Source organism: Cimex lectularius, unplaced genomic scaffold (genome assembly GCF_000648675.2).
Source record: "Cimex lectularius strain Harlan isolate CLEC.00 unplaced genomic scaffold, Clec_2.1 scaffold86, whole genome shotgun sequence".
Lineage (NCBI taxonomy): Eukaryota > Metazoa > Arthropoda > Insecta > Hemiptera > Cimicidae > Cimex > Cimex lectularius.
In genome coordinates, this window is record NW_019392763.1 from 933,507 (window position 1) to 947,195 (window position 13,689).

General features: G+C 30.9%; 1 protein-coding gene across 9 annotated transcripts in view; it reads left to right on the forward strand.

The window, feature by feature from the left end:
• Nucleotides 1–13,689, forward strand: part of LOC106664006 (paired box protein Pax-5) — a 130,656-nt gene that overhangs the window by 71,391 nt on the left and 45,576 nt on the right. The window contains exon 1 of one of the 9 annotated variants that reach the window (XM_014389348.2): nt 4,387–4,817. The exons of the other annotated variants lie outside the window; for them this stretch is intronic. Coding sequence (XP_014244834.1) covers nt 4,736–4,817 — 82 coding nt within the window. The 5' untranslated portion in view covers nt 4,387–4,735. Of the gene's footprint in view, nt 1–4,386; nt 4,818–13,689 lie in introns of those variants that run through there. 9 annotated transcript variants of the gene reach the window in all.

Consider the following 13,689-nt stretch of genomic DNA (forward strand, 5'->3'; position numbering starts at 1 on the left):
CCATTCGAAGGGCGAGTTAAACGTGTTCTCTCGAACTTGTTACAAATATATACTCGTTTATTTTCTTATTTTTAAATCGAGAAACAAGGAATAAAAACCGGGTGTGGCGTACATGTGAGAAGACAGCCGATGAGTTTGCACGTAACGTTCCCAGAGGCAAGGACTATGGGAATGTAAGTCTATATCACGACGGGTATCGGTTACTGGGAGCCCGCAAGCTTCCTCCCACAGACTCACACTCGTATTGATTCCTATTCTTTGACCATTGTCCGTCTTGTCACTTCTTCCCGGAGGGTCGTACCGACCGCAAAGACGGTGATTCATGATGATTTCGCACCGTGCGCCCCCGTGGGAAGATAAAGAAAGGATGTGCCCTGTATCGTTGATGGTTCAGAAAAAACCAAATCCCTTGAGGACTTTCTTACGACAATGGAAAAGCATCGGACGTAATATTTTCCAGGAAACTATTCCGACCGTGACTTACGCGATAAATTTGGACACAGTGAGACTGATGTAACATTTAATCAACTACGCACTGAAATTGAATATTTCCACCAATCAGTTCAATCTTTTACGGTGAATTTATATAACTTTCAAGATCAATTTAGAACTAAATAAGCAGAGATTATTGTCCGATCAGCCCAGTATAGTTCTGGTGGAAATTACAGTGAAGAATAGGACATTACTGCTGAACTAACAACAATTGCTTATTTCCTTAGTTTTCCATAATGCTGCCGAAAAATATCTTTTCTGTAAGTTTTAGAAATTCTGGTGGTGAGCACAAACCATCGTTTATTCCCTTAATTATAAATCAAATTGAGAGCTTAATAAGGCGGATTTACACTTGTAATTTCGGTCAGATTGTAATAGTTCTGATGAAGACGTTTTCTCGGCCTATAATAGTTCTGCTGGAAATATAATATTATTGTAAATATTTCGGGTGGTCAATATAAACAATTGTTTATACATATCTTTCTAACTTTTTTAACTTAAAATTAACCTGTTTTAACTTCATAATAACCTTTTCAGACAACTAATTAACCCTTTTTATTTTCATATTAACCATTTTAAACTTCAAGTTAACTCTTTCTTTGAAGCATTAAAAAATTGGGAGATGGTATGGGCATATAAAATAAAATTCCTGTGTAATTGAGTTTGAAAACAGTTGCAGGTCAATATTGTCCATCTGTAGAGTTCATCCGTTTCATATAAGTTTTTTTCGATCAAATTAACCCTTTTTTAAGCATTAAAAAACTTAGGGGATGACATGAAATATAAACAATTAAATTAAAAAGTAAATTATAATTCTTGTATATTTGAGAACTTTTTTAAATATAAAATAATTGGGCTCATGAAATTTAATTATAATTAAAATATAGAATTATATCAAATTAAGTAAAATAAAGGATTCTACTTTTAATTTGAGCATTTTTAAAAAATAAAAAATGGGTTCTTGTTTCAAACAGCAGACAAAAATGATTTGCAATTAAAATTAAAATTAAATATATAAATAAAGGAATCTTGAATTTATTTTATTTTTGTATATAAAATTGATTCTTATCTAAAATACTACATGAAAATTAACTTCAATTAAAATTACAAGTTTATCCTAAAATATATACAAACGACTGTTACTTCCATTAATTAGAGATTTTTTTAATGTAATTTAATTATTTTTTAGACCAATTATTTTATTCTCATAAAAATCTCGAGTTATGTTGACTTTATTTTAATTTAAAAGAAAAGAAAAGAAATTTCCAGATGGCCTTCTAAGAGCCCAATCAATTTATATTTAAAAAAAATTCACAAATATACAGGAAATTTCCATTTACATGATTATATTTCTTACCATCTCTTAAGTTTGTTGAATGCTTTAATTTGACGTTAAAAAGCTATATTTCCTTAATTAGAAATTAAGTTGAGAACTGAATAAAAGGGATTTATAATTTTCGATCGGCCCGTTAAAATTTTTGAGAAAATGTTTCATCGGCCCTCATTACTCGGCTTATAATAATTCTGGTGAATATGTGTCCAAGAAGATTAACAATACTTAGTAAAAACAGTAACAACTAAAAATCAGGTTAAATTAAGACAAAAAAGCTGTAAAAACAAAGAAGATACAACAGAAATACCCAAACATGTAAAAGAAACAAAACACTTTGCAAACATTGAGGAAGAGAGCCCTTATAAGTAAACTATCACAATAGGCTTCTAAGGCTTGAAAATATATATATATGGATATCTCATCCATAGTTCGGGAAAAAGTACTAAGCATGACATATAAGTCTACAAGTAGATAACATCCATAATCAGGAGCCTGTAACCGATGTACCACATGCAAGCATGCATAGTGTAAAAACCTGTCATTTTTGCTTTATTATTAAACAATAAGAAATACCATAGTTCATAAATCCTGGATGTTTTTGCTTAAAAACAGGATCCTGAAAATGAAACTACATACTAGACCTCACACCTTCAGATTACTTTCTTTTCTTGGTAAAGTCCGATTTGGCTTCGAAGAACAATTCTATTATATTAATCGAATTTTTTGATTATGCGATTTGTCGATAAACAGTAAAAAATTATTAGGGGTGATCAAATGATTTATAAAACCTCGCACCTTCAGACTACTTTCTATCATGCTACCAATCATAACCTTTCACTGAAGAAAAAATTTATACAAAAATTTATTAGTCGATTAGTTTTGTCGATAGTTGCCTTGATTGCGTTTATTGTCATTTCCAATGTAAATCTTTTTAAAGTAAATTTTATGTGTTGGGTAAATGATTTATATGTAACAGGATTTTGTAAGTTTTTTATCCAAAATGAACAATCTAAATTTAATTTTGATAAATCAAATATGGGCATGCAGACCCTTTGGGTACATAAAATGAATAGTGAAAATTACTTGAAAATTAAATAGTCAATTTTATAGATTTAAAAAAAATTAATTTACGTATCCAGATTTTATATATATATATATACGACTATGTCCAGCTAAGGGAATTTTAAATTTTGCCCGGTTGAAGTAGCTAAACCAATTTTAAATCTTGTCTGGACTTTTGTTGGGACGTTTCTAAGCACCCCTAACGCTGACCACGCCTCCAACCCCTAGCTTGGACCAATCGGATGCCAACATTTACATACCACCCCACTCGGGCCGCTCTCATAATTCATATTTATCGCATTTGTCGTTCCGTTCTTATTAAAAGACTATCAATTTCATGGTTCTGATTCTTCAGCCGGGGCATCTGTCCCAACAGTTAACATGCATGGAAAATTCTGTCGAGGTGGTTTTTATTTAGATATTAACGTGTATGACTAAAATGAAATAGATTGTTTAAATATGTTTGTGGATTTTATTATATTATATTCAAAACAATCATATTCCCAATCAAATACATGTCAGGTTGCTGTTATTTATTTAAATAACCGTTACAACTGTATACCTATTCATACTGCTTAAAGCCAATCGAATTATTTATTTTTTTCTCATTACATCTTTTAAATTTAATTATATAAAATTAGACAAAAATAAAGCAAAAAAAATCAAACACGAAAAAGCAGCAAAATAAAGAAAATATATTTTTTTAAAAGGTTTATAAATATTTATCAGATCCTGTAAATTCTAAATTTAACATTTCAAATTTGTCAAATCAACCTTCGGTTTTAAAGATCTTGATAATATTTTAGATCCTTAGTTGATAATTCAACCCTTAGCATTTATAAATTTGTCTTTTATAAACACGTAGAAAATGTCTTTTTTTTAAGAAAAACCCCTCATATCGATTCAAAAAGCCTATTAAGGAAATTTATTTCTGAAAAACTAATGTATTTTTTTAAGATAAATTTCTTTATATTTTATATATATATTTATATAAAGGTGGTGAATTAATAATAAGTTACTATTCACAACACTTTCACGCAAAACCAATATGAAACCGCAAGAATAGCACCATACTTTATGCCCTGAAGATGCCCTGAATAAAGCTCGAAACGATGGCCAAAAAATAAAAATGGTGTTTTTCTAAACTCATTCATTTTAACAAATTATGAAACAGCAGGTCATTAAGAAACACATAAATAAGTGACTATATCAATGAGTCACATGAGACAAATTTGATGGTTAATTTTTTACAAAACCCGTAATATTTTAAGTTATGATTAAATTTTTTAAATTTTAATACATTTTCTTTATTGAATTCTGACGATTCTTATGCAAAGTTAGTTCTATTATAGAAATAGTTTTTGTTTTTTTTCACAAATAATATATTTGTATAATAATAGACAATATAATGTTATATTGAAATTTTTTTCATCAGGTTTGGGATAACAAAAAGAGTTGGGAACTTAAGTTAAAGGGTAGAGAGTAACAGCTTTGGGTAAAAATAGGGGTGGTTTTGGGTTTGAGTAGAGTGGGGCTGAGGGGTACGCCCCAAGTACACTCCCTACTAAGCCCCCGCGTCTTCCCCTCTCACACGCTCTCTCTCTCGTTCTCGCACACACAGAGACACGCAGATCGGATCGCACACAAGCACAAACCGGAGCACTCGGCGGCCTCAGTGTCTCAACATAATTCGTCGCCGACGTTCCGAAGGGTGTCCGCGAGTGAAGTGTCACCACCACGATATCCGCGGTTAGCCCCACTGCGCCAGGTGGAACAAGTGATGTGGCCGGGCCGTTTTACGAGGACTCGGTCGTGAATCCGTTCGTCAAAAATCTGGATTTGAACTTAATGTTGGCACTAGCACCTCCCGCCGCTATGGACCTCACGACCGCCTACAGGTACAACCAGAACATGATGGAGTACTACACATGTAAGTCCCTTTAGAAACAGAGACTTTCTCCATTAAATTCAATCCTAAACAGTTTAGATGTTATCAGACCACTAACAAGAGAGTAATTCCCGGCTGAGATACAACCCCGTGATAACCGCAACCCCCAATTAATCAGTCTACAACACACCCCCTCTACGAATTAAACCGTTTGAAACAATTATTACTCCGACGTTTCTCTTTATCTCTCCAATATAAAATTCCAATTTATGACCATGCAAAATCAACGCGGTTTATTAAAAAAATAGTAAAACAGAATTATAAAACAAACATTAATGTTTACAGCAAAAACAACTTCAAACATTGCATTGTCCAACTCAAAGTTCAACGTGAAATAAACTCGCCCATATTTACCCAAACAAGTTGTTATAATTCCTTTTAAAAACAATTAAACTGCCCTATTAAGATTGAGTACATCCAGGTGTATTTTATAAGAAGAAAACATTAATGTACAAAATCATTTAATATTCCATTGCTGTGTAATAACCAACATTTTTACAATCCCCTTATAAAATTTGCCTAAATATTTTATAGTACTGCCAGGTATTAATTATAACACATACATACCTACCACTTTTACCAGAAAACATTAATGTAAAGTATCATTTAATAGTTCAGATAAAAATAAATTCTCTCATATTTACCATTACTATTTAATATTTTAAGTTATTATGATACTTTAAAAACTACATGTGTAACACCCTAAATATTCCAGTGTTTGTATTCATTAATTATAGCACATAATTTTATCAGAAAACATTAGAGTACAATATCATTTAATAATTCACTTAAAATAAACTCACTCATATTTACAAGTTACTATGTAATATAATAAATTGTTTTGATATTTTAAAACCTACATGTGGATTACCCTAAATGTTTGAGTGATCCCAGGTATTAATTAAAGCACATGCCTACCACTTTCCCAGAAAACATTAATGTACTTGTATCATTTAATTTTCCACATCAAATAAATTCATTCATATTTACCCATTAATATTATAAATTGTTTCAATATTTAAAAAAAAACTAAATGTGGATCACCCTAAATATTCTAGTGCTTCCAGTAATTATTATAGCCTAAACCTACCTATTTTACCAGAAAACATTAATGTACGGTATCATTTATTGTTTCATTACTATTTATAATTATGTAACTGGTTATGATACTTTAAACAAACACGTGTGGATCACTATAACATGTTTGATTACTTCCAGGCATTAATTATATCACATTCATAGCTCCTTTACAATAAAACATTAATGAACGTATCTTTTAATGTTTCATGTAAAACAAATTCATTTAAATTTCCAAATTATTATTCAATAATATAAAATGTGCTTTTGTATCTTAAACAAACACAAGTGCATAATGTATATAGTTGTGTGCTTCCATGTATTAAAAATAACGCAAATTGTATGTTAACACATGTTGTTTTACTACAAAAACCTAATGAATATAACTATTAAAAATTTTACAATAAACATACCCTATTTCTCTATTGTTATATAATAGCATTAATTTTTTTATAATTCTCTTTAGAAACTTGTTTACTGACCGAAATATATTTCAAGGGTTATAAAGATTTGCATAAAAATTACTTCATTACATATACAAATATATTAAAAACGTATTGAAATAACTGTAGAAATAATTCTTGAAAAAGAAAGAATATGATTTTTTTTTAATTCCCTTATAAAACATATAAACTGCCCAAGTGTGCTTTGCGTACTTCCAAGTATTTGGAAATTCCTGCGTACATTGTCAAGGGAATAATTTGGTTATTTTTGATCTGAATAACCAAAATATTAGTGAAATTCTAACGCGAAATGAGGCAAAAATCGTGACAATAATAATATTAAACTCTTGATTGTTTATAATGATTGAAAGACAACAGAAAAATATCATTGCTTTTGAGGTTTAAAATAATAACAAAAATTGTACAATGATTAAGGTACAAAAAAATATCTAGACAAACATGGTAAATGCAAAATTTTTTGTTTGTTAGTTTCCTAACATCCTCACTAATGTATGTTAGTTCTATCAAATAATCGGTTGATTACCCCGCATAATATAGGAGGAAATTTCGCAAAAAGCAAAATTACCAAAAATTACCTTCCAGCGCATGTGGTATTTGTATTTCAACAAGTTCCTTACAAATTAAGTACATTTCAAGATTAAAATTAAAAATACTAGTATTAGTTATAGTCGATTAACCGTCAATGTAACGCGTAATATTAAGATATTACATAATCAACATGTATGTTTACCATTTTCTCATTTCATGATATAAATGTCGCTGTTTTAATTTATTAAATCCCATGGACGGAAAATTCATTGTCTTTTATTGCCTTTCGGTGTGAATGATGTTTAAAGATGTGAGATTGCTACAAATTTCAAATATACCTTTTATCTTTTTTATCTGGGTACATTCTTATTTGGCTGAAAATCGCGTAAGTTAATGAATTTACCGAATAACAACGTTGGAAAAAAAAGAGAAAGGTATTTAACACAACCTTTCAATGTTTGTGCCAAGGTAAATTAATTTATCCGCATTGTCTTTAAAATCTTCCAACAGTATGAGAATAATAAATTGTTAAACTTTCCCTCCTTGACCTTTAATTTTTATATAAAAACAAAGTGTTGTGCTTCAACTTTGTACCTGTTGTACGTTAAATGTTTGTTGATATACTTAAAACATGAAAATTGTTTTATATTTGATGGCTTATTTGATGGCGCTGTGAATGATTTGATCATTAAAGATTCAGCCCCTAATCTTGTTTATCAGTGGCTCACTATCTGCCTAATTAATTAATTTGTTAATGATATAATTCACTTAAAGGATGGTGTAATAATTAGAAATTCTCTGGTATCCTCTCAATCCTATTTATATTTAAATTTATTTATTTATGTTGATGTATCGTTCTAAATTTCTGTTACTTCACAAAAAACTGAAGTTCAAGAATGGAGCTTCAAAACCTACCCAAACATGAAATATAAATTTTAAAATTAAACATTCCTTTAACAAAAGCAGAAATGATTAAAATAGATCGCTTTGACATGTTAGCACGCTTACACTTTTCGAAAAAAAAAAAAACTAAACAAAACCCCTTTTAAACCAACTGACCCGTGAGGATTTAAGTGCCTATGTACTACTTTGCGTTCGAAACCGCAAAGAAGACACGTTTCCTACACGCCAAAGGCCTTATTTGGGTCTGAAGCACGCGAAAAGTTTTACGAGCTCGTTCGGCCCCTCTTTGATGACGTGATTGCGATTAGTCACATCTTGAAAACCGACATGATGATAAAGGGCTTTTCAGCATCCAGACAAAACTTGGTGGTTTTATATTTTAGTGCTGCTTCTCCTCCGCCGACCGTTTCTCCCAGTCAATGCTGACAGAAGCAGTCTGGAAGAACACTTAAAACAGGCTAAGCTTGTACTTTTTAAAATTAAACTATATTTCCCCACATTCTTTTTTTAAATTAAGACTGTAGACTTGACCGATTTTTTTATCCAATTTATACTTCGAATCCTTTTGTATTTAAATAGAAACTTGTAAAATTTGGTAACCAAGATGGTTTTTTGTTTTTTCCAAAAGCCAATTAAGCATACGTGATTGTCTCGTTATTTATTTTCTTGTTATTTCATTACTTATAATTTTACACGTCATCTTCATTGGTAGAATTTATTATTATAAGTTGTACCTGCATACGTTTTATGTTTTGCCTGTAATTGATCAGGCTAAGGAATTGGTCTTATTGCCATAATTTAATCTTTTGAATTACCCTTTACTTCTTTTTTGTGCGTTTTTGGACCTTATATTCTTTTTAATTGTATATTTTATTTCCTATTGTTTGTCAATTATATAAACGTAAATGCTGTTTTGTTATTTGTCGATAGTTGTCTTGATTGCGTTTATTGTAATGCCCAATATACACGTTTTTAAATTTAATTTTATGTGTTGGGTAATTGATTTATAAGTAAATGAATTTTATATTTAAATACAAACTTGGAAAATTTGATAACCAAGATAGCTTTTTTTCCAAAAGCCAATTGATGGGAATTTTGATCGGAACATCCTCGCTGGTTTGGCCTGTTAGATGCATTCGGCATTTCACGAACTTCGATGGATGACTGCATATTTCCCTCGCGGCAGTTAAAAACTTTACTTATTAGCGTTTACACAAAACGCAGGCTAAGCAAGTGCAAAGTCATTATACAAATGAGGTCTTTCCTTGCTCAAATATTGCAGAAAAAACATAATTTTATTTATTTTTTAATATATATTACTGTTTGGATTTAAATTTGATTTGGTCAGAAAGACATCTACGATGTCTGATTGTAATTTAAATAAAAAACGGGCCAAGAACATCGAAGAAAAATTCCATTTTTATTCCATTATATTTTTTATCGTGTATTTTTTTAGAAGAATACATAGGTAGAGTTTCCGAAGAGAGATCATGGCCCATGGGGGTCTTGCTCGGGTGGACGAAGATTGCCTCTATCCCGAGGGCGGTCGAATAAAGTAACGGAAAATTGTTTGATTGGGTTAGGAGGAGAAAGAGGTGGAGGAAGGAAGGCTGAATCGAGTCCTCGGAGAAAAAGGAGGTTTGTATTGATTGTGGGAGACGTAAAGGGGAATGCCTGCCCCGGTCCATTTTCTCGGTCATTTCGTATAAGGATGGTAATTGGATTAAGTACTTAGTAGCTAAGAGCCGGCTCTTCATAAAACAGGATTACACCGGCAATTATACTCAAAAGGGGGTAAAGTAGCTTCTATCATATCTCAATGGAGAAGTCACTTAGCCATTTTTGTTTCCTCCCTGTCTTCATCAATCGTTAAATATTTACTCACTTAGAAATCATTTGGTTCCATTAAAAAGGAACAAATTTTGTACTAGAATTTAAATACATTTCATCTATAGGACGGTAAACAAGTTTATTTTTAAGAGAATTTCATTATTTTGTGAGTATTCTTCCAAAATGAAAAATAAAAATAAATTGGCACGCGTGACGCCTTTTTTTCCAACGAGCCTTGGCTCTGTTTATATACTAAAAATGAGATAATTTCCTCCAGGTTTCCAAACTACTTTGATCAATCAAAACTTTCATTTTTTAACGTTTGCTATTAATATTTTAATCAACAAAAAATATTTTATATAATAAGACAGCTTTTTTGGTATTCTATAAAAATAAAACACTGGTATAATACAATACTAATATTTTGACAAACTTTGCTTAAACGAAGGATTTTCTTTTTAATTTTAGTCAAGTTTTGGCTAAACAGCGTTTATGTGAGAGATGATTATAAAGATTTTTATAAATAGACAAATTATAAAACTTTAGCGATTAGAAAATAAGAATAACGTTTTGACAATTATTGCCTAAAATAGGTATTTCGAATATAATCTTTATACAAAAGTTGATAGAAAATAAAATATTTTTGGATATGGTTTGCCGCGCGATGTACAATTTGGTAGTACCGTATGAAATGTCAGTAATTGGGGTAATATTAAAAAGCTAGAATCAATACGATAAATACATCTTTAATCAATCAAAATATTCTCTATTAGTTGAAATACAACGTGCTGTAAGCTTTTTTTTTAGCCACTCCTCGTAGAAGTTTGGAGTTTGAGATGTAAGGAATTAATCTATTGCTGTTTTGAGAGATTTCCAGTTTAAAAAATATTATTTCTTAGATAACAATCCAGGGTACATAAAAGGTGGAAGTCAGTTGGCTATATGTCAGGTGAATATGGTGGGTATGGAAAAACTTCAATTTTTATCTTTTGAAGTTTTTCATTGACAATCTTGAATGTGAAGACGAGCATTGTCGTGGAGAGACAGAGTATAGGTCTCTTTCTATTGACCAAACTTGGATGTTTTTCTCGCAGTTTCTGATACAAAATGTTTAAACTCGCTGTGTTTCACCAGGGTTTAAATTTGATATTTTTTTCAATATCAAATTAAATTGATCATACCACCCATTCCCCACCAAATCAGCTTTTTTTTTGGGGGGGGGGGTTCAGGCTTGATTTGGCCATCTGCATTGGGGATCATCTCTATCCAACCATTGAGCTGACCATGTGTGCTTATCGTACAGGACCCACTTTTCGTCACAAGTGAGAACCCGGTTCAGAAATGGTTTATTGTGATTTCGCAGCAAAAGCGAAGAACAAATTTGACACTTGACAAAATTGACAAAACGTTTGTCTTTCTGTGGTTCAGACAATTGTGTGGAACCCACTTATCCATTTCGTTTTCCCGTTTTCTTTTAATATCTTTACACGGTCGTAGCACAAGTTCTTTTGTATATTCCCTAGTGCTTTTTGAAGGACAAGAGTCAACCATTGCCCTCAGATGGTAATTATACAGTTTGGTTTCCGGCCTATCTCGTTCATAGTTGTCACGTTCAAAATTGAAAACCACCGGTCAACAGTCCTTTCATTCGCAGAATACCCACCAAAAACCTTATTGATGTTACGACATGCCCCAGAAAAGTTTAAATTCATACCGAAAAATTGTACATAATTCTGATGAGGCAATTGTTGACACTAATTTATTTCTCAGGGAAGTTTCACAAATGAAAGCAAACGAGGAGAAGTAAGAGCTTTAATTCGGTATGAATGACAACTATGAATGTAAACAGTGAATTAATAAAGGAGGAGGATTAAGAAAGAAAGTAAACAAAACTGACATTTCATACGGAAACCAATTAGGCGTTAGTCTGTAAATGGAGTAGAATTATCACTCTGTCCTGAAAGTAAGATTTTTTACTTTTTCTTTTCAATGCACTTTTTACACCAAAAAATAAAAATTTCTTTATTATCTATTAATTTTGCATAAAAATTAAGGTCATTTTTAAAATCTCTGTTAAATTTTCTAAATAATGAACCATTTAAGTCCAACTGTGTTATATATTGTAAAATCATTGAAGGATTTCATGGATCAAAAATTCGCAAAGCTGACGAAACCTCCTAGATATTAGCAAATTTTACAAAACTGTTCATTTAATATTCCTTAGAGTGGTATGCTTGATAGAAATGGTACATTATTTTTTCCGGAAGTATGGTAGATGAGTATGGTAGAACAAACCAAAAAACTCTGGGAAGATTGAGGTTTTTCAGTGATGGGGAAAAATTAATTAATATTTATTCGTTATGGATGACAGAATTTTTCATGACATGGAAAACTGAATACTACAGATTGAAATTAAAATAGAGGCTAAACAGAATAAAAACAGCGTTTTTAATTAAGGGATTTTTTTTTAGCCGAAAAAGAATTGACTTATAGACTGTAGGTCCTGCTACAATAAAAATATATAATGTAGCCAAAATTCTCGGAAAATTGTTAACTTTCGACAGTAAAAAAGATGAAGAAACTCGATACACAATGCTTAAGGAATAATGAACACTTCGAGAACTTGCTACAGTGGAATGCTTTATAAGGTATGCTTTTCGGGTATTTTTTTTAACAAAATCAATCTTTATTTTATTTTACCTTACATTATTCAGTTTTTCATGTGATAAAAAAATTCTTTCATCGATAATATTTAAATCTTCCCATCGCTTAAAACCTTTATTTTTTGGGAGTTTGATCTACATTTTTCTCTAAGAATCAAAAATAATATCGTACCAAGCATACCATTCGAAAGTTTATTAACTGACGCAGTTTTTGTAAAATTAGTCTATATTTAGGAAGTTGTGACACAGCGTAGTAAATTTTTGAAATTCAACAAAAATCTTCCAATTTTTAATTTGTATATGTCTGTACTAGCGAAGCAGACTGAAATCGATCAGTAGAAAACTCATTTTTTAGCAAATTTAATGCAGATTTCAAAAATGCTTTCAATTTTGATGAACTGAGTATAGATAATAGAGAAGAGATAGTTTTGTGTAATAATTCCGTTTTTTATTTAAAAAAAATTAACATATTTGTATTTTCTCGAGGGAGCGGGTTCAAAAACCCGTTTTTGAAGCTCTCTACTCTATAAACAATTTACTATCGTCCAATTTTTTATTATTGTATTTTATTTTATTGCATCACGTTTGCAAATTATATGATGGGCTATGGAATTAAAAACCTGGCTTCTAAACCGGGAATTTTCAGTATACGCTGAATAAACAAAACAAAACTATTGCGAGGTGCGACAGAAGTTCAATTAATTTTAATTAACCAGGCTTATTTTAGTTCGATGTAACTCGTAGACATATCTTGACTAACCATTTTTTTCGGCACGTCTTGGCTTCTTTGGTTGTTTTATGAGATAAGAATTAGGTAAACCATAATTAACGATTATGTTTTGGCATGGCATAAAATTTTAAGTAACCAGATTGTTTTGGTTTCATACTCATTTTAAGGTTATCTTGACTTATCTGGTATTATTTGATCTTTTATCGAAAGTTGATGCTTAAGATATTTTTAGAGTGGTATCTTTACAATGTAGATTATTTTTTTGTACGGCAAAATTTAAGATGAAAAAGTTGGTTTGAAACGTTGCAAATTTTTTTACAGGACAGATTAAACCGAATATATGGAAAAAAATTTAAACAGACATTTTGTCAAATTTTAATACGCATATTTCTTTAAATCTATTGCCAAAGTTATGTAAAACAGCGGAGGGTCGGAGAAAAAAACAAGTCTAAAAGAAAAAGTGGTTGAAATTCTCAACAGCGTCTGCCCTTGGTAAAGTGTTAGTTATAGTTTCACCGTTTTTCACCACAGTTTCATCAGAAAATAATGCACTCCATTGAAAAAAAAAAATGTCTGGCTTTTTAATGTCAAAACATATTTCATTTTATTAGAAAATGTCAATAAAGTTATCTGTCCAGCTTGGTTCTTTTCCTTGCTAG